The 22500-nt window shown below is 39.3% G+C and overlaps 1 protein-coding gene across 18 annotated transcripts in view; it reads right to left on the minus strand.

The window, feature by feature from the left end:
- UNC80 (unc-80 homolog, NALCN channel complex subunit) overlaps nt 1–22500 on the minus strand; it is a 211550-nt gene that overhangs the window by 149602 nt on the left and 39448 nt on the right. For 10 of the 18 annotated variants that reach the window (XM_073218176.1, XM_073218180.1, XM_073218175.1 and 7 more), the window contains exons 9-19: nt 22275–22409; nt 19494–19710; nt 18634–18810; nt 17400–17668; nt 15978–16322; nt 12335–12481; nt 9680–9827; nt 7306–7454; nt 5046–5212; nt 4229–4327; nt 534–748 (exon numbers count right to left, since the gene is read on the minus strand). In XM_073218176.1, coding sequence (XP_073074277.1) covers nt 534–748; nt 4229–4327; nt 5046–5212; nt 7306–7454; nt 9680–9827; nt 12335–12481; nt 15978–16322; nt 17400–17668; nt 18634–18810; nt 19494–19710; nt 22275–22409 — 2068 coding nt within the window. The remainder of the gene's footprint in view (nt 1–533; nt 749–4228; nt 4328–5045; nt 5213–7305; nt 7455–9679; nt 9828–12334; nt 12482–15977; nt 16323–17399; nt 17669–18633; nt 18811–19493; nt 19711–22274; nt 22410–22500) is intronic. The other 8 variants (XM_073218177.1, XM_036990760.2, XM_073218181.1 and 5 more) reach the window with 5 other exon arrangements.

Consider the following 22500-nt stretch of genomic DNA (forward strand, 5'->3'; position numbering starts at 1 on the left):
GCATTTCTCTCCCTCCTAGACCTCTGCACATTTTTTGCTACCACCTGGACAGCTCTCCTTCCCCTAAGTATCTTTCAGTTCTTAATCTCACTTCCTCCAGGAAGCCTTCCCTGATCCCTGCCTCCTCCCTGCATGTAGGTCTCACTGTTGCATGCCTTCATAGCACCTGATATACTTCTGTCCTAAAATTCATAGTTTGCTATTATACTTAGTTGTGCGATTATATGTTTTACTGACCCCCTAATAGAAGTTCAGCAGTTGCGTGCTGCGTAGTTTTGCTCGCCATTTAATCCCTAATGCCCAGCATAGTGTTTGCACACCACAGAAACACATAATAGGGGTTTGAGAAATATCTTCTGAAAAAAAAAATGAATGAATGAATGAATGAATGAAACCAGACTAGGCTTTGTGACTTGAAGGCTTTCCCTTCCTCTGTCCTACTATGTGTGCATATGCATTGCTCTGTTTTGATTTTGAGTTGATTTGAGGACATGGAAGGGAAGAAGAGAATCCATAAATAAATACAGACATACTTTTACCTATGGGGAGTTTAAGCTTCTTCCGGAGGGAAATTCTGCGGGACCGTGAGCGGGCGCGCCGGTCAGAGGCAGTCCCTGAGTGGGCAGTGGTGCACTCTGAAGTGTCCTGCTCCGACTGGCTGCTGGTGTCACTCGCTGCACTCTGGGACTTGAACATCTTGCGCCAGAAATCTTTCCGTCCAAGGTTGCCCCCTTGCATTTGTTCATCGCTGAAAGCAAGCAGAGGATAGGGTTAAACATCTGACAACTCATGCAATTCTCTTGAATTTCTTTCAACCTCCTGCCAGTGACATTTAGGCAAATCATGTAGGATGAGCTTTAGGCTGGGATTTAGGAAGACTCCGAGTGGGAGTGAAAGAGGGAAACCGAGGATGACTGAGCTCTTCTTGAAAACAGTCACGTCTCAGCTGTCAAACTGAGGTGATCATTTTTTAACCTTAATAAAACGACTAAATATTATTGCAGATATTCATCTGTGGGTGTAAGTCTTAACAGAAGAAACTCTTAGGGTGTCAGGAAATATTTTACTTTTTTTTTAAGTTCCCTGAGGCTTACACAGTATGTGTCTCCCTCCCCACCCCCATCCCAGTATAGTATAATTCTTGGCACTAAATAAACTCATAAAAAATAGTTGAATAAATGAATAAATGAAATGCAACCATACCCAGGGAATGCATCCTCCCACAACTGCTCATTAAATTATTTCCATAGTGCCAGATTATTTAGCTTTCTTAAGTCAAAGAAGCTTAATATTTAAAAGTAAAAACTTAGTTCAACTCAATATGACAAATGGCAACACCTCCAAAGAGATGTTTGCCTAGGGCATTCCACAAGAGGAAAAAGACAATGGCCAATAACATGCAGAGTTTAGCCTCACTAAGAATTGGGAAAAAGAAAAAAAAAAGGTCAGTTGAAATGAGATGCCTATTTTCACTAGCTAAATTGGCAAAGATTAAGGGGGAAGAAAGAAGGCAGTGGTTACTACCGTACTGCCAGTGATCAGATAGAATGGATCAATCTTTCTGGAAGGTAACTTCATAATATATTATTCGAAGCCTATATCTGCATCCATGACAGAAAAGTTGAATCTCCAGAAAGTTATCCAAAAGAAATGATGGGACCACATACTAAAATGTAGATATAAAAAGATGTTATTAGTCAACATTGAAAAGTTGGAAACAATTTAAATGTTGAACTTTAGGAAAACAGTTGAAAAATTATGGGACTCTTGTGTGATGGCACACTCTGGTCATTAAAATCTTGTTTTAGAAGACTATTGATAAAGGAAAAGTCAATGTTATATTGCAAAGTTAAAAAGCAGTGATCAAATGGATTAAATATGATAATACTAGGTTAATAAGAAAGTACATGTGAGCGTGTGTGAGTTTGTGTATACACCAAGATTGTACAGCAGTTATCTCTAGCTGATGGTGTTTCAATTTTAAAACTATTCTTTCTCCATGCTTTTCTGTTTTTTCTACATTCATTAACTTGATCAACATATATTACTGTAAGAATTTGGTAAGAAAGGTCATAGAGAATACTGTAGTAATATGGGATGAAATTTGTTTATGGAGTTTTAGGTAACAATTCAATCTGGAATCTAGCCAAAATTCAACAGTACTGTATAAAGCAAATCATTTTCTAGAGATATTGATATAGGGATCCAGATTTTCTTTCTATGAATCAGAGTACTAAATATCCTACTCTTATTTTAAACCAGGACATTCCAAATATGGTGTGAATTTAAATCAGTGTTTTAGAATTTGACTTCTTGGTTATTTTTATCAAATGATTATAGCGTTGAAGCATTTCTTACCTTTGGGGGATGTGTAACACAATGATGAGCATATGATGATGACACGGTCTGAGTGGGAAAACATCCAAACAGGCTATAATTTACTAGTTCTCTCAATAAAATGCTGCCTCAGCCTTGCCCAATGGGTGTGTAACAATAATGAGTTTCAGAGAAAGGAGCACATAAATATACTTTTATTATTACTCAGTTAATGTGACTTTTATTTAAGGCGGAATAAGAAGACAGTCAGAAGGGAGGGAAGGGCAGGAGAGAGAAAAGAGGAGCCAGAATTCTCTAGCCACTTCTCCACTATTAAATAAGACATCTGGCCTGCTCATCTCCTGGGCCCACTCAGATCAGGGAGAGGTTCCATGCTTGACATTCTGTGATATCCCTCCAAGAGGAAATGTTTATATATAGGCATATTAAAACATGCATCTTCCTTCAAGGGTAAAGAACAGACACATTCTAGATGTTGAGAAATCATGCTTACAGAACACTGAAGAAAGAGTTTTTTCAGTCTAGAAAACCAAATCACCTGTGATGATAGATGGTTTTATTTTTAAATTCCAGTTTACCATTAGATCATTCTCCTTGATCAGATTAGCTCAATAGCTGCTAGTGTTATTATGGGAAAAAAAGGTCTCATCTCCTTTTTCTGCACAGGCTGTGTGTGTAAGGAGTGTTCACTAGTTTGTGACAATTCAGCTATAGAACCTGGCTTTTCATATCAACTTTTTTCCATTAGAGCTTATGTTTAGATTTTTATTATGTCCTTAAAAGAAAAACTAATTCTGAGAAAGCAAGTTAAAAAAAGGCTTAATGATAATTTGACAATTCTATCCTTTCATGGATGGGTTGTACTTCATTCATGAAATATATGTTGAGCGCCTACCATGGGCCAGGTATCCCCTAGGCACTGGGGCTGTAATGGGAAATGAAAAGTCACATGGTTCTTGGACCCATGGGTCTTCTCTACTTTACCTTCTCTACTTTTCTCCACCCACTTAGGGACAGTCTGTAGGATTTAACAGCTATAGGAAGTATGTAGGTTTTTATTTTTTGAAGGTTTTGTTTGCTTCTTGTGGATTATCAAGGTCTTATTTGATAACAGATTATCTTGAGAATAGAGAGAGGATCCCAGAACTTCTGGAAGGAAGGGCAATCATTTAATACTAAATCTAAAGTGGTATAGCTAAAATAAAATTCACATTTCAGATATTGCTCATACTTCTGTGAATACTTAGTTCTCAAAAGAAGAATGAATACAAATGAGACTTGTATAGAATTAAGCTGTATATTTAGTGTCTATGGTTAATCATCACATTTTCTGGGGACACTAATTTCAAGGGGCTTTTGATGCTGTCATTATAAAAGTGGAGATAAACTAATGTCAGAGGACATTGGAATGACTCTCAAGAGAGGACCAAGGTGAAATGGAGTAGAGCCTATGTTTCAGATAAAGCTGGGCACAGGGAAGTGTATCTTATTTATTTTTGAAAAAGTGTCATTGAGCACACTGACAGCCATTCACACATTTAAATTTAAAAAGTTACAAGTGATTTTAAGCAAGAAAGTGGATGACACCCCCACCCCACCGGATATACATGCTTTTTTTCAAGATTTATCTGCAGGAGATGCATGAAGGGCAGAGTGAGGTAGAGACTAGAAATGGGAAATGCATTAGGGATCTTCCCGTGGGCATGAACCTGGCTATTTACGATTTGTGCCTGCAGAAATTAGTGGCCTTGGGAATGAAAAGCAAAGAGCAGAAGCACAGCAAAGTTCAAAGGAAATGAAAAGCAAACTAATAGCAGCTTGGAAAATAGAATTTTTTCCAAGTGAGAAGTGTTCAGCCCACCACATTGGAGACAAAACCAGTGGCACTTACTGCTCCGGAGTCTGCGAGGGGCGGCCGGACATGAAGCTGCGACATTCCTCAGGAGCAGAGGACACTTGGCCTTTATCCACAATGCTTCCAGCCTCCGACCTATGCAAATGGTGTGTTCCACCAATCACGATAGGACAGGACACCACCCCTCAATATTTCATATACTCCATAAGGTACAACACTCTGTAACAGACAGCCTATATGGCTTGCAAACCCTATGTCTTCTTGAGCCCATATTAAGTGGAATTCACACCCTTTGCCTCATGACCTAGCTGCTCTATTGCCTAAGAATACTACCATCATTGCAAACAGTCATTAACTGCAAACAGGATTTTAAGTTTGGGAGCTTCCTTTAATCTTTCTAAGTGGCATTTCTTACAGGATAGACATAAAATAAATCTACGTTTACTAGAAGGAAAAACAACAGGGCATGGCTCAGCAATTCATCTTTTGCCATGTTTAAAATATCACTCAGTGAACAGGATTATATGGTATCATAATTACTTTTCCTTTCTGGACAAAAATGTAAATTATCTCTAGAAGTGATTAAAAGAGCAACATTTAACCATATGATTAAGAGCTATGAAGTTCAAGTATATGAAAGTTTGGGATCTGCTCTCTGATTCATACAGAGGCAGGATGTACTTATTCTTTTCTAAGCTGCAGCTGGACTACACAAACGATACCACTTATACAGGATAGCTCCACCATCCTTGCCCTGGAGTCACATACGACATGGGGAAACATGACAGTATGACAGAAGATTGCATGCTACTGACATAGGCAAATGCTCATATTCAGAGCTAACGCTTCAAACCTTTTACTGCCCGCAGGCTTAGATTCCTGTTCACTCTCCTCCACCTTTTTTCCTGGTGCCAACTTCTCAGCACTGTCAAGCAAAGCACTGAGGGCCACTCTCCTGAAGACATTCCCATGAGCCTCTTTGATAAACTGGACCAGCTGACGGATGTCACAATACAGCCCCTGTTTGGACGCAAGAAAGAAAATTTGGGGAAAGATAGTTGCATGATTAAATTGTTTTCACAGGAAGCAGGGAGAAGGTAACTCCTTAGCCTTAGATCAGTGTGGAATCATAAAAGTTGGATAATTTATGACGATGAAACCGATGGTCTACTGCTTCTCTATTGTTTCTATGGCAAGATTACCAAGAATCATTAGAAAGACATCAATTATAGTTTTAACCAATGGATTCCCAAGCTTTAATTTTCTCTCTTAATTGTGACTTCCGAAGAGATGCCTGCAAGAAAAAAGGCAATCAGAATTTTGTTTAGACTGGAGATTTTTTCAGTCCCTGCTTAGGTCCTCGAGCCTGCATCACTGTGATAAAGTATGTAAGTCCTCTAGATACTTCTAACAGAACCTGTTATTCAAAGATGATGCATTTTGCTGGATATATTTAACAATATGTATGTTGGAGTCCATTTGAACATGACTTTGTGAATTTAAGATGATGCACTTAATAATAGATGAAAACTGATAGATTGGTGAATCAACATTTAAAAAAATATATAGGACCTTTTTTTTTGAGATTCTAAGCTTGGCACTCAGCATTTCCCCCTCACCTTTCCCTCTTTAAGAGGGTAATTAAGTGTATTCTTTGCCTTAAGAAAGGCTCAGGGAAAAGCAGAAAAGAGAAGCCTGAAAAACACTTCCCTTGAAAACTGTAGTGTTCAAAACCTAAAACACTGACACAAGTATGTTCCATGACCTTTAGAAAAGCAGAAGGAACAGACACCGAAGAAACCATGGAGAAAGCACCCTTTGGGCTCTGCGGGCAGAGATCCCCTGTGCTGTTACTATACTATTTAGTAGCTACTCCATGAAAAGCGCAAGACCCCCCAGAACAGGGGCTCCAAACTCAGTAGCGTATCCAGCCCTGAGCACACAGCAGGTAACCCTGTGTGCAGTCAGAGGTGTGGACTAATGATTGAGACCCAGGGACCTCTAGGTCTTATGTCCTACCTAAGTCTCAGGGTCTTTGTCCCACTTCATGAAATAAGGAAACCCAAGAACGATTGGGATTCAACTTCCAGTCAATGTGGTAGAATGGGGGTTTAAAGTCAAACTTAAGGTGACTTAAAGAAAATTAACAAATACAGTTGTTTGTACTGTGAATGATTTATGGCCTAAGGTATGTAAGCATCACATATATTACCACCAACTTGTCAAATTACTTCTTGCCGTGGACAGATTGAATGCATGGCTCATGCCCGTGTTATTCTCGAGCTCCAAGAACCTTAATGGGGTGGCTTTGACAGCAGAATTAAATTCCCCTCAGTTTGGGGTTTTCTTCTGTTAATCTCAAGGTATGAGAATAGTTTCAGTGGTCTTGAACAGTTTAAAATGATTTCCTTGATGAGGGTAAATTAGCAGATAGATGTATAAATGGGCGGATTTCTGCACAGAAGTCATAACATCTAAGAGACTACGCTCCTTTACTTCCTAGAGAGAACTGATTTCATCTATTCATGTCAGATTTATTGGCTTTAATCTACATTTTAGTATCTTAAACCACAATCTCCTTGGTAGCAATTAAGCACTAACCTTTTATAGCCTGGTTCTCCTCCCACACTACTTGCGGCTTCAGCGGTTTAATTAACAAACTCTTTCATGAGCAGTAGCTAAGAAATTATAGCACTCAGTAAAAGAAAGCAAAATGAAATTCATCAGCATATTTGCATTAATTTTTAAAGAATCGTTTAAAAAAATGCTTGGCGTAACATTCTTTAATACTTCATGAGCCAATGGGCTGCGCCCTCCCACCTCCCTTCTGAAGGGCTCAAAGTACCTTGCAACTATTTCACCAGCCACCACAGAACCTCTGAGATGGAAGAGGAAGGTAAGTCCATCGCAGGAAGGATAATGAGCAACAAGGAGGAGAAATGTGTTACTGAGGCTTCACGGTGAGTTACTGGCACCTTTGGGAAAATAGGTATTTTAACTTTAAAGTTCAGACTTTGAGACTTCCACTTTTCTTGCTCATGAGAACCATGACATGATAACTTTTCTCAGAGCAGAGACAGAACTCCTGTGGGAAGAAGAGGTGAACTTCTCACCAGATTCTCAGGGCTGTGCAACTCATGTGTGGTTGAAGCGCAGCGGGTGATGAGGGATTTAAACATGGCGCTGACGATAATGCCTTCCACGTTCTGGGCTGTGGATTTGTTGTCCACCGTGGTGAAGTTATTTCCAAACCCAGCCTTGTCTGGAATGCAAAGGCACCAAGTAAAGAAAATGTTTCCATTAAGCTGCACAGGTTAAAGAGGTAATAAAGTACTTCTCATCCAGGAATTAGTGAAGGGCTACACAAAACACCGAAACAGAGGATTGAATGTATCCCTAGTTTAATAATCTCTATACAGACTTGGAGATAAACAGCTCCAACTCCTTCAGAGTCTTTACTTTGACATATTCCATCATTGTGTGGAATGTTTCAATTGCTAAATCTTAGCAAAGAAGAGAATCAACTATTGACTCTAAGAAAGACTTCAGACCTAGAGTAGTTTTTAAATAGGTGATCACTTAAAAAAATAATAATAATCTACCAAATGGTCCCTCATTAGAGGAAGAATTTATTTGATTCAACCTTTCTGGTGGTGAGGAAATTATTTGGTCTATCAGAAGTGGAGTGAGATGGGGCTGACCAGGTGAGAGGAGGGGAGGGCCCCTGCAGGAGGATTCATTCACATCAGCACTGGAAACAAAACAGAGACTGGGTCTTGCCAATAATTGCATAGGACTTCCAGAAACTTCTTGCTTCCAGAGACTTTTTGGGCAAACAGAGAGGGAAAATTATAACCTCCCTAGAAGCCATCTCTTCTAAATCATTCAAAGATGAAATGCCAGTGAAGTGAGTCTGTCACCCTCCTTGGCATTTTATGCCAGTTTTTCACATTTCTATGGACCTTTTGTAGGGCACACATTATTTCTGTGGCCTTCCCAGAAGAACCCTCATGGCTTATGAGCCAATTGTGGACCATAGCATAATCAGACAGGGACCTGTGTGTCTGTCTGACTGATTCACTGTGAGCCATTTCATTTCTCAAGGATCCCAGAAGGAATTCATTGCTTTACAGGAACACACTTTATTACCAACCACTCACTGTCTATGGCAATTGGAAGGAGTTTATCTCTAGATTTTACACCACAGAAAGAAATATTTTAGTCTGCTCATAATTTCTGTCTCAAGGAACTTCAAAAAGAAAAATAGTAGTTCATAATCAAGAATTTGGTTCTGTAACATCTTTCTATGTTGACAGATAGTAACTGCACTAGTTGGGATGAGAAATTAATAATGCATGTAACTGTTGAATCACTGTATTATATACTTGAAACCAATATACTATTGCATATCAGCTATACTTCAATTTAAAAAAATTCTCCTACACTATCTCAACTACAATTCTTAATTCACAGTTTTTTAATATGTAATGTTTTAATTTATAACTTTGATAACAAATATTACCTCAAGGGTTCTATAATGGAACAATATTTTCATTTAATGTGATAAACAATAAAGCCTGGGATACCCACAGGAAAACTGCTTCTAAATCTATCAAATGTATCTTCATTATAAATTAATCAACTACATGTTGATTACCTATCAAATGTATCTTCATTATAAACTAAACAACACATGTATAAACAATAAAGTCTATACTAAAAGTTATTTCTTCCCAGGCCCCACTTAAATGTACATTTTACTCAATTCAGGCTTCATGCATCACTTTCATTTCACTAGTGTTTTTGCATTCGAGTGGTACTGAAGATGTTGAGTTTATTATGGATGCATTTGGATTTCGCTAGTCTCCCCTATAACCCAGGTCTCTATACTGGAGTTTTCTTTAAGTCATTAAGCTATAAAATTGCTTGTGGGCCCATCTATGGATCCATTTGCTTGTTTGTTTTTTAATCAGTGTACATGTATGTGTACATGTACATATCAATATTGTGTTGCTACTATTTTTATATATATTTTTTCTTTCCTGTCTTATTTTGTGAAAACACTCTCCAAGCACTGTGCCTGGCACATAATAGTTATTCATTTCATACTTGTTGAATGAATGAATATATTCCCTTGCTCCTTGATCTCTGCCTCAATTGTCTTAGAACAGAACGTCACGAGAGAGAGGAGTGCCGTGAGTGGTAGGATAGAACACGAGGCTGGTGGTGAGGATGACACCACAGCTGAACGGAATTTCCATTTACGGATTTAAGTGGTTCTCAGAAAGCCTCCAAAATGTGTCATCAAAGATGATTTTGTTTATTGAAGCTTTTTGTTTATTACACACACATGTGCGCACACATGCACACACATACACATGAATCTTTTCCTCTAAATTCTATCCCCACACATGTAAGTGTGCCTCTGAAAGGCTACCTGCTTCACTCAGAGTGATTTCTCCTAGAACCTGAGGCCGCTTTACTTACTGTCAGTGACCGGCTCCATACAAAATCCTAGCAAAGCATGCAAGAAGTCCACTACATTATTGAGAGAATCCTTGTTCACATAGTCCCTCATGGTTTGTCGGAACTGCATCTTATCTAGCTTGTATAGCTTAGTAAGGCAGTTCTGGGCCTGCAATGAAGGAAGAAAAGTGAAAAAGTCACAGGTACCAGCTTAAGCTAGGGATACCAGTAGTCCAAGACAGAAGCCTTCAGAAGGCAAAGGTGTCCATCCATTCATGGTGGCTGGTGCTGTCTGACCCTCTGACTAAGGAGTCGACAGAGAGAGGCTCAGCAGCATGAAGACTTTACTTTGAGAAGGGCTCCAGGAAAAACCCAAAGCTTAGGCCTAATGCTAGTGCCCAAAGGAGTTTTGTATTTTCACCAAGATCAAGATTTTAAGATCTCAATGGAAAAAGCTCAAAGTGTAGAATTTAGGTAGGTGATAGGATTGGCAATCCAGGTTTAGAACCTACAAAATAATTGCTGCTTACTGTACAATGAAGCTTGCAATGCCCTTAGATAAAATACATCCTGTGTGAAGATGTATTCAATTATCATTCCATAATGAATTTGTGAAGCTCTTCATTGCAATATTTACAAAGCACTTTAAAATCCTGGGTTGGAGAGCCCTAAAGTATAGCTATCTTAATATTCTATCTTCTCTATAAAATATACCCAAAAGGCATAGTTTTAAATCTCTTTAGAAGCTATTAGAATGTCTGAATGAGTTCAAGGGGGGATTTAAGCAAGAATCAGAATATCCAACCTTAAGAATTTTCATCCAGAATATTCTAAAGTTCTCCAAGAAAGATAAAACTGTTTGAATGAATTTCCTTATAACAATTTAGGAACATCAGCTAATGATTAGATTAATCTAAGACACATGCTAGAATTGCTAGCACTGATCTGGCAGAAGTACAGAATATTCTCAACATTTTAAAAGTTTAGTAACTTATGAAAAATCTAATACTTCAGAAATCTGTAAATGCCTAGCTTCTTGAATTAAGCATGCCCAGGGAAAATGTATCAGATTTGTATCTCTTGGATAGTGTGTTTACTAAGCACAGACAAGCAAATATAATCCCTATAATGACTATTAAACTGGGTTACAAGATAATTGAAGAGTTGTCATGTAAGCCAACAATGCTAAAAAGCCAGGTAGAAAACTGTCTGGACATCCTAGCAGGCGATGTTCGGTACTCTTGCAGAAGAAAGCTTAGGGAACTAGGCAGTCTCAATGGCCTCTCAAGTGGCTTCTGATCCAAGGAGTCCTATTCTCTCCAAGTCTAGAAAGATAGGTTCTGGTGTCAGAGCCAGTTTATATCTCCAAATAAAGCAAGACACTTCTTACTGTATTTTAGTATTTCATTTCATGGAAATGGTCTTCTGCATGAGGAGTGATATTACAGGCATTGAATTGAAGACATTTATTCACACTGTGACAGTATTAAAAACCAAAGATCAATCATCACATACACATGTGCAAAGATGGGGACAACGTTAGCTTTCTATTGCCTTATTAATTACTATTTTGACTTTTTTATTTTTGGCCTCAAAATCTAGATCTTGGTCAAAGTTTTCAAGTTTCAGAGTTTAAAAGTTAATTACTGTGAATATAGCCCCCCATATAGATATAATAAACTAAGAAATACAACATAATACAATATAAAAGACAGAAAGATAGATTGATGGACAGATAGGTGGATGACAGGCTAAGAAAGAAACCCAGCATGCTCACACTGTGTGAACATTTCATGACAAAAACTAATACCAGGGAAAAATGGGCTGGCATTCGATTTTGACATGATCCTAAAACTCTGCCAAGATATGCCAAAGGCTTTCCTGGACTCAAATTTGCATCAAACTCTTCTTCTTAGGAGAATATTATCTTATGATTGCAATTCAAATGTATGTATGAGGCAAGTGTTCCATCTCGGATTTGAAGTGGAGGTAGGTTATTGCTCAAGTGTGAAGGGTAAAGTAGCCATCAGCCCAGGGAAATGGAAATGAGCTAGAATCAGACCATATTCCATGACAGAATTAGGCTTTGCAAGCTCAAGTGCAGAGTTTCAAGTTTCACACAGTTCAAAGGGACAGGATTTCAAAAATTCAGAAGTCAAGGTCATTTTCAAACAAAGCAGCCAGAACATGACTGGCTACTTTTATAGTCCTGTTTTGTCTCAATAAGGGCCATTTTCCATATCTCTGTAAGAATAACAAACTAAGTCCTACACGTTGACCCCTTTCTTTAGTATAAAATATGCCTCTATAATACCCAGGCAGGTGATTAAAAACTCATTAGTCACAGACCATCAGAAGCTTGCTAAATGTATTCATCTTTACAGAGTTCTTTAAAACTATAATTCACACCTTCCAATTAGACACCCTTTCACCAACCGGCAGTTGGCCTGCCCTAGGCAGGAGGCAGAAGTGTTTTCCCTGTTAAGCTTTCCTAAGCCTGGGTTTTAGATGTCTTGAGATATCTTGTGGGAAACCTCCCACTCCAAGACAGCATTAATTGCCCCTATGAAATACAACATTTTTCAGGGAACATTGACCCTCATTGTCAAAGGACTCATTCCTAAATTGGAGGAAAGGAAGAGGGAGAGGAAATGGAATCTACTTTAATTCTCTTACATTCTCTCGGAATACCTGGTGTCTCAGACGATCTCCAGAGAGCCCTCGGTGTCCCTCTCCGCAACCATAGGCACATCCCAAAGATTTCACTATTTTGATGAGCATGGTCAGAGCAAGCCTATGGTTGCTTACAGGGGTACTTTCATCCTAGTACCCATGCACAAGAAAGAAGAGAAATCTGTTTACTTAGTCACTGAGGTCCTTTTGCTACTAAGATCCTATTTCATGATTAAACCAAGTTTATATGCTTTACAGTTAGCACCTACAATTTAGGAAACATTGTCAAGGGTTCAACAAACACTCTAACTTTCATAAACCTAGAATGTAATTAAAAAGAAAAATGTCTATGCATTTTAAATACCCTCTAGTGCTAAAGGATATTAATATAGACCTCCTTATTAGAAGACATGCTTCCATATCCTTGATAGACTATCAGAACAACATGCTTAAAGGAGTCAGTGCAGATTATCAGTGATGAAGGTGAATAGGTTTTCCTAGAAACTGTCTTCATCAGCAGGCTTTGGATGGTACCACCAAGCAAGAATTTTGCCAAATTTCTAAAACTGATCAAAGTCTGGAACTGTGAAAAGGCATGGCAATTTCTGACATTTTCAAAGGATTTTTCTAATTTTATACTTTCACTATATTGTAATACTCATGTGTAAGTAGGGTGAGAATATAAAGAAATTAGTAAACATTCAACCTCATTCTCCCTTGAGGTTAAACAGGAAGTCCTCCTGAGGTGAATTATGGAGAACTGTTACCATCCTTCCTTTTGTTCCATTTAATCCTTGTCAGTGGGGAACTTATCTTCCAGAAGAATGAACTTCCATGAACTATTTCCAAAGAAGTGTAAGGCAGCTGGTGCTAAGGAGTGATGCACATCCTGGTGTGGGAGTGTAATTACTTCGGGAAGCTTCAGTAGTGCCTTGGAAATATTCACCCTGAGTAAGGGCTGATTAGCAAGATAGGTTTACATTCATTTTTAAAATTACCGTATGTTCCTTTAAAAAAATTCCCTAGCTCTAAAAGTTCTTTGTAAGTATCTGTTTAGGTTTGCATTTCTTTAGGACTTCAGATATCTTTGGGATTTAGGTTCCTCTCACAGGGGACATTCAGAAAGGTTTATCAAGCTATAGGCAGGAATCAGGACAGATATTAAATAACATTTCCAGCTCTCAGTACCAGTTAGCGGCAAATGTGGAAATAGGAATTAGGTCTTCCTTTCTGAATTAATCAATTCCCCATGCTTCTGGTATTACTAAGTTGTAAACTTAGATAAACTCTTGGGCTGAAAATAAAAGGGTTTGGGGGCAGAACAGACCTGTGAGAATCACAAACACAGTGTACTTGACCTACAGTTAGATTTAACTTTGTAAATTTTCTTGTATTACAAAGAATATTATTTCATAAAACTAATCTACAAAACATGTATATCTTGGTGGCTGCTTTACAGATTAATCTGACTTCAAAAAAATCCCATATTAATAAAACATGATAACTTTGGTCAAAATAGCATTTATATTATCAAGGATCTAGTATAATACCTAGATTTTAAATAAGCAAGAGACTTACAGGCCTAAAATAAGCAATTAGATGAAAATACTAATTGGGTGAAATTTTAGAACCAGAAACAAAAACAAAAACATAACATTAATAATGAATCTCATGAGATCTTTAGGATATATACCAAAGCTTTCATCAATTTAGTTGAAATATCTAACCTTTACTGATAAAAACTTATCAAAACTTCACAACTCTCTTAAATTTTTCTCTTTCTGTTTTCCCTTGAATATCATAATGGACGTAGTACCACCTAGTATCTCTTTGAGTGGCCAGCATAGGTTAAAAAATGAAAATTTCATCAGAGTCTTGCCATTTGCTGTGTTTATAAATTTGGTCCTCATAACTTGTGTTAGTTTGCTAATTTCTACACAACTCTTGACTGAACGATCTCTTAGGTCTTAGGATCCAAGATCAAATCCCCCTTGTGCTATGTACCATCATTTCGATAACTTTCACCTAAAGTGAGATCTGAGGATCCTTGGGTTGCCCTCAGTCATGTATGAGGAAGTAAGAAGTTGGGCATCGTAAGTACCAGAAGATACTCTTAGAGTTGGAAAACAATACATACATGATTAGGGCACAAGAAGAAAATCCTAAAGAAAAGGTTCAGGAACCCAAGAATATGAAGGCAGGAATATTTAAATCAGAGTCCAGGTAAATTGGGAAGATAGGAGTAGACAATGAGATGAAGAAACATAGATAATAAATGCACATTTATCCATGAATTGGAGAGGACTTTAAAGAGATGGAAAAGAAATTGTGACAGAGGAAGGAGCACTGCAACACTATGCAGGTGTGAATACCGGATACCCTCATAAAAAAAAGATGGACAACTTATAGTTTAGGTAATACACAAATGGTGGAACTCTGCACAGTGTCATCTCACACTTGTAAACACTTGACCTGATGTGTAGATTGTCACCTACTAGAGACTCAAATTTCTTATTGATTTTGATTTCTTAACAGCATTTTCCACCTAAAACCCTGAACTGTTACCTGTTATCAGTGTCAGTTATGTGAATTTAAGCTGTGATCATTCATATTTAAAACCCAAATTAAAAGAAAAAACTAATTTTCAGTGTTAAATACAGAGGTCATAACTCAGGTATTGCCACGGCAAAGGGAATTAAGTTCATAAATAATCAATATTAAGAAAGCTGAAGACACTGGGATGTGACACCTTGAGACATGAGAGGGCCAAGGCTAGTCTCCAACCAACACCAAGAAGCTAATCAGCTACCCAAACAAAATTCTTCCCTTTCTTTCTCCTTAACTGTGACTGAAGTTGGCTGCCCAAAAATGTGTTCCTTAAATCAAGAGAAAGGACTTCATCTTGAGGAGAAATTACATTTGTTATTTAGATGGAATGTTTGTGTCTCCCCCTAATTCAGATGTTGAAATCCTAGGCCCCAGTGGAACGGCACTGGAGATGTAGCCTTCAGGAAGTAATTAGGGTTCAATGATGTCATGAGGGTGGGGTCCTTATCAGAAGAGACACCAGAGAACTTGCTGGCTCTCTCTGTACGTGCAAAAAGAAAGGTCATGTGAAGCGCATAGTAAAATGGAAGCTTATAAGCCAAGAGAAGAAGCTTCATAATAAAACCTACTATGCTGGCCCCTTGATCCTGGACTTCCCAGCCTCTGGTACTGTGAGAACTACGTTTCTGTGGTTTAAGCCACCCAATCCATACAATTTGGTATGGTGGTCTGAGAAGACTAAAACACTGCTCAGTTAGTTCAAACCCTGAAAATCTTTGAGAAAGAGTCTATTCTTGGTGGCAGACTGAGAATTACGGCACTGTAGTGTATCTAAGATGCTCTTCTACAGAAATAACGTGACCAGGGAACTGGCTCTAATACTGCTTGGGTGGCCTTGGATTTTGAATTTAGAGTACAGTTTCATTTAACTCTTTCTACTAATGCCTGGTGAGAACCTAATGAAGAGATTTCACAACCCACTAGTTTCTCGCTCTAGTGACTAGCTGCTAACCTGAGTCAATGGATTGCTGACCAGCCAGCACTGGAAAGAAAGCAGGGGCAACATGTCATGAGGACACAGAAGGTGCTTCAGTCGTACCTTTTCTTGAGTCTTCTCATTCTTCTCATAAGGGCCTCCTCCACCTCCTCCTCCACCTCCTCCATCTCCACCTCCTCCTTCTTCTCCACCGTCCGCAGCTCCGCTAGCTGAAGGGCCCCCAAATCCACAGGTGGAACTTCCAGATACTCCTTTGAACTGGAAAGTTCCCTCACTTGCTCTTTTTTCCATAGTCTCATTTTCCTTGGTTTCACTCTTCTTTCTGTTCTTTTCTACACAAGGCACCACACCGAGTTGAAGCAAGCACTCAACGATGTTTAGTGCCACGTCACAGATACGAGAACTGATGTCATGGTTAAGGACAAGATAAACAGCTTTCAGAACCACCTGGAGGAAGACAGATAAACAGGGTGATGAAGTTACCTGAACCACCTCTTCCCATATAGATTTGGTTATTCTTTGTTTTAAACCATTTCCTTTAGGCTGTTCTATAAACTTCAGAATAAATAACTCAGGAATTTTCAGATGTTCTTATCTAAATTGCATTCAGATTTCATGTACGTGCTTGATGTAGGGTATAAGTCACACAAAGAATGAAAAATGTATGTGTGCATTATCTCACTTAAATATTCCAAACTTGCCATAATACAGACAGTTCATGGGGATACTGTAGCATAGTGAATTAATGGGAGACTAATTTTTTGCCCTAATGGAAACTTATTCAACTGACTTTTTAAATCAAAATGTTTTACTCTTTTGCCTTTCACTTTCTACCAATAATGGAAAAAGAACAATAACTTCCTTATACACATAATAGAGGTACATTTGTACCCTCACAATTGTATCATTATTTACACTTCACTTTTAAATGAAAAATATTTGCATGTTTAAATTATGTCCTTTTGTCCATTTTAATGCTTTAAATTATTTGCTGAGCCAGGTTCTCTAATGTGAAATAAAAAATTTTGTGAAATATAATTGCAAAACATAACAACCCTTTCATTTGCTAATAACTAGACTCAAGACAGGCACTCTTGAGAATGCAAGTTTGAATCTTTTAATGGAGTTCTATTCATTTTTCCCTGCTACACTGGGGGTTTGTAGTCATGTTGCTTATATTTAAAAGGAGATAAACAGAATTTTTCACTCTTTCATTCTAGAAAAAAGGGATTTAGAACAAAGACACACATTTATGTATATTTATGTGTAAGTATGCAGGATTCACTAATGTTTTTGGATTGTAAGTACATTCTGAGATCAGATTGACTCTAACGTAATACTTGAAAAAAAAAGTCATGTCTATGATGGCTGACACATGCGTGAACTTTTTTATATGGGTAGCTTTTTCATCTTATGGTTTAACATTTCTAAGAATCTTTATGCCCATCTTACCCAGCATGATAAAAACTGAGCCAAAGAGCCACTATCTTTCAAGGTTCAAAAAGAAAAATCCTTGCTCCTTACAGAAAGATCAAGCATGCCATTCTTGTGCACAAAGTTATTGGTCCCATCAATATGTTCTGTATCCTCCAAATAGCTGTAGTTTATGCAGGAGTCTGTGAGGCTTCGAGGCAGGTTCGCACATGCCAGGGGTTCATGGGGCATCTCTGGGATAGGCACCTGGTTGCAGAGCTTCCTCATATGCTCACTGAAAAAATCTGCATAGCCTACATTGAATGATGCCAGTGTGGTATTGAAGGTTGCCACTGTGATGGTGGAGATCTGGGATCGCACTAATAAAAGGAAAGCAATGTGTTAGTTTCCCCCATATGAACCTGAGACAAATGTTAAACAGTTATATGAGCATGACCACAATCACAGTTGTAGTTTTGGCAGATATTTGACTTATAGTCTCAAAGCTAGTTTCAGCTCCCATGAACCTACCACAGGTGTCAAGGCCATATAACATCTGATAACAAAGGTATGTTATAGCCAATGTAAATTCCAAATGGCATCCTTAAGGGCCAGCCTAGAATTTAACCTTCATTGAACAGGTGAATTTTATCCACTGTTAATGACAGGCCCTATTGAAATAAACTAGTTTCGCTGAAGCATTTTCCCCACAAGTTTGTAGCTGTTAAAATATTTGGCTTTATCTAGTATATTCGAGCAACAGGAAGGATTCTTTTCTCCATTGCTTAAGAGTAATGAAACATAAATGCGTGCTGGTAATGAATAGATGTCATCAAATACTTCAAATGCAGTCTAGAGAAAAGCGGGATTAAATTTATGCTCCTAGGTTAAGAGCACAGAATCAAAACTTGTCTTGGATTCCACCCAGAGACACATATTCACTACACATAAGGCACATATCTGACATAGCAGCTGCCTGGAAAAGAAATCGGCTGCCTTGCAAGGCAGTGACTTTCCTTCTGCTGAAGGTGGGCAAGCCCTTCAGAGGGTCACTGAAGTGAGGAACGGGGCACTGAATGCTGCTGTCCTCCAAAGTTGCTTCTGGAACTGTCAGTCTAAGACCTTTCAAAACAAACATGAGTATCTTGTCCATGCTTTCCCTCGGAAAGCTGTGGTGTCCAAAGCATGCCGTCAAATAGCTCTGCTACTAAGGAAATCCTAAGAATGGCTCATAAGTATACCACCATGCAATGTAATACACAAATGCCAGTGTCTAAGAAGCACAAGGAGCCACACCACAATGAAAATGGAACATGGAGTAAAAACAGGAAACAGGAAAAGGAACCTGAACTCCCGCCTGCAGGGGCCGCCTCCGACCCACCTTCCTTGACGGTGTTCTCTCCGTGGCTGTCGGAGTGGTCCGGCAGGTCGCTCACCAGGGTGTGATGGGAGTGGGAGTGCCTGGCGCTCAGGCTCTCCATCTCAGTGGCCGCATCCGAGCTGCCCCGCCGGGTGAACTTCCCTGAGGGGGACAAGAGCACCACAAGAGGGTTTGAAAATCTGAAAGAGTCTCTGCTGAGATTTTGCCTTTCCCAAGAACAGCAGTGAGGGTGAGGGGATCTTGGGAAATGTGGGAGGCGCAGCCAAAGAGCAGGAACTGCACTTTCCTTGGGAATACTCAGGGTTAAGATGATGGATGAAGCTGCCGGCAATAAGGGCAGCCCCAATCTAAGCCAAATGTCAGACAGCATCTGTAGAGCCCCAGCCAGCTGTCAGCTCCTGATTTTAAGCTGGCCTGCTTATGCCATACAGAAAAAAAAATACAAAACCCCCAACTTCTTTTTCTTTTCTTCACATCTTCCTTTTTAAACATCCAAGTTAAATAAAAAGCTGTCTTTAAAGTCACAGCACAAGTTAATTCACAGGACCCTCTAAGGTCATGTTTCCACATCTAGAGTATCTATGAAATAGGGTCATTACTTGTCTAATTATACAGGATTCTTGCAGAAGTAATTTAGTTATCTGCATTTCTTTGGTTATGAAGACCCAGCACTATTTTAGTACTGGGAATTTGGTACTACCTTTGAGCCCACATTTCTTGAATAAATTGTTCAAGGAAGATCCAGATCTGCCTGGGGCCCTAGATCCAGATTTCAAAACAGGTCACTCAAGCTCTGCCCTACTTTGGAAGGTCCTTGTGGTCACCTAGAATGGTGGTTTGCCAGCCTCCTTTCTCGATGCCTCGCCTGTCTTCTCCAAGCCCTGAGAAACTTCCAAAGGAGAACGTGCTTCGGGTTGGGGACACATCCAGGTGGTCCTCGTGGAGCAGGAACGGCACTCCCATTCTTCGTGGCCTCCTCTTCCCTGTGTGGTGGAACGGGATGGAGCCTTTCCTCTCTCGGTCTTCTTTGCGGCTCTTGAACTACAAGGATGAGAGGTGAAGGGTTAGGCACAGGGCAAAGGAGAGCTTACGTCTGCTTTCCCAAGGGCCCCATGATCTGCAGCAAAAGACAGGAAATGTTTCAGAAGAAGGGACTCAGAGAGCCACTGAATATCATCCAACAGAGATGAGCGAAATCTCCATCATGTACTAAAAGAGTAGAAAAAATGAAGCAGAAAGTAACATATTCCCTGGGTCTTTCTGTTTGGTTGGGTTAGAGTTTCAAAGTGTGGTCCCTGGACCGGAAGCATCAGCATCAGCTGAGAAACTGTTAGAAATACAGATTCTCAGGTTCAACCCCAGAAAATGAGGTCCAGCAATGTGTGCCCAATACGTGATTCTGATGTATGCTAAAATTTGAGAACTACTCAGTTAGGGTGTAAGATCCTTGAGTCACCACTTGGAATTGCCAGTACTTTCTGTCCCATTTTTTGAAGCTGAGATTATTTGTTCTAGCTTGACAATTTCAAATGTGTGCCAATATTACCAAGGAGAGTCAAAGAAGATACAGAACACACATCAGTACAAACCATTATTCCTATCAGACAACTTCAAGATCCTGTGTAAATAAGAAGTTAGAATTGCTGGAGAAGTTCTTAAAATATACCAATGTCTAGGCCTAACCTTCAACAATTCTGACTTAATTGGTTTGGGGTAAGTCTGAGTACTTGAAAACTTAAAAGCCCCTGCAGAGATTCTGGGGTACGACTCAGGCTTTACCCCAAACCAATTAAGTACTGAAAACCTCTTTTTTACTCCCACAATGATTACCATTTTTAGAAGTAGGGCCACTGCAAGTTATTGCCTTATCCATGAAGATAAACATAACTGCTTGCTTAGCTCATAAGTAAGTTAATAATATATTCTGTGTCCTTCAACATAATTAAGCTAACCTTTTTGAAGAATAGAAAATGAAGCCACCACACATATATTACTTTATATTTGATTAGTTCCAGATACTTATTAAAAAAAAGAGAGGTGGAGTAATGGATTCATTAGAGCATTAACTATTTATCTTGAAGAATTTGTTTTGAGTTTGGACTCAACCTTTCAAAAACTACCTAAAGTTGCTAAGTCTCTGTTTCTTTCTTCTTTTATTTTTCCTTCCTTCCGAATAATTAACATTTACTGAGTATATACCAAGTGCCAGGCACAGTAAGGACTTTACATGTATTATTTCACTTAATCCTCATAACATTTTGAGGTAAGTATATAATGTACCCAATTTACAGATGAAGAAATGAATACATAGTATTGTTCGGCCAGTATCACACAGGTTGAAAGTGGCAGAATTGGAATTTGAGCCCTGACCAACTGACTCTCAAGTGTATGCTTTTAACTCTTGCCCTAAAGACTCTACCTTTAATTTCTCCTAGAGTCCTAGTTCTCTGTGGACACTCAATGGCATTTGTTGAATGGAAATCTACACTGTAACTTACAAGGAGAAGTTGTGAATGTAGTAAATCTAGTGGTCTGTTAGAAGGGACTTGCTACTTTATTAGCAGAGCTTGGTGTGTTTGCTGTGTTTAAAACAGAGATGACTCCAAGAATAGATGTTCCATGATGATCCCATCACTCTGGGAAGTACAATATGACTCAGCTTCTTCGGTGCAAAATGTGGAGAGTAAAGGTCTCATCATTGGATTAAAGGGGAACTATTTATATAAAGTACTTGATTAAAAAAAAGATGAACCATACAAATACAAGTTACTTTCACTGCTTTCACAACTACCTCCAACACCACACTACTGAAAACACTTTACACACCCATCAGGACTGAGCTTTGTAACAACCCCACATAACATATGGATAGGTACAGGGAAAACAGAGACTTCTGACCAGGATTCCTGCCTAGCCTTAACAGCACGCATTGTATAAGAGCCTGTTTGCACATCTACAGAATGTTTACTGGGGACAGATTGGCTGGTCAGTCAGGGAAGTACTGGCAGAAGGGAAGGATGGGTAGGAAACATCCATTCTCTCCTCTCCGGGGTCCCGTTACGTAATTGGTCAGGTGTCTTCCAGTTACCAGAGACCTGCCCACAGAGTTCCTCCTGGTGCTAGGGGTGGGGAAGTAGAGCGTGACTGGGGAGAGCTGGGAGAGAGCTGGGAGAGAGCTGGGAGAGAGCTGGGGAGCTCTAGTCCTCCTGCAGAATTAAGCCCGAGTGCACGAGCAGGGCGCTTGGAGAGCAGCCAGGGAGAGTGCGGAGTGAGAAAAGACTGAGACTTACAGCCATGAAAATAAATCCCCTTTTAAATGCCCAACTTCTTGCCTTTACCTTAATTCGGTCTCACTGAATTCATAGGGAACTTGCCCCCGGGGGAGGGAACCCTCGCCTCCCAGAGCAACAATGGGAAACCCAGTCATGCACAGAAGGACTTGCATGAGGCCATGCTGCAAGCTAGTGTTATAACTTGTAGCTGACCTCTTGACCCAAGGTCCCCCAAGCCACCCCATTCTGCAGCATGATCAGAAGCACCTTGTGTCCACTAAATTTTCTTTTCAATTACTGAGAATATCAAATACCATAAGTGGTTCTACTCACCTTCTTAAAAATGTTCATGCCAAGGTCTGAAGAAAGATCTGGAACTGCAGACCTACGTAGATTAGTCAATGAAACTTTGGAAAAGGCCTCAGGACTAAGTGATTTTTCCTCTTCATTACACTTCATGGTGAGATCCTCAATAGAGAATAGAGGTAGACTTAATGATCAAGGGCTTAGGGCTTTATATCCAAAAACTTTTCTTATTAAGATGTCATATTTTTAACAG

This window comes from Manis javanica, chromosome 12, assembly GCF_040802235.1.
Source record: "Manis javanica isolate MJ-LG chromosome 12, MJ_LKY, whole genome shotgun sequence".
NCBI lineage: Eukaryota > Metazoa > Chordata > Mammalia > Pholidota > Manidae > Manis > Manis javanica.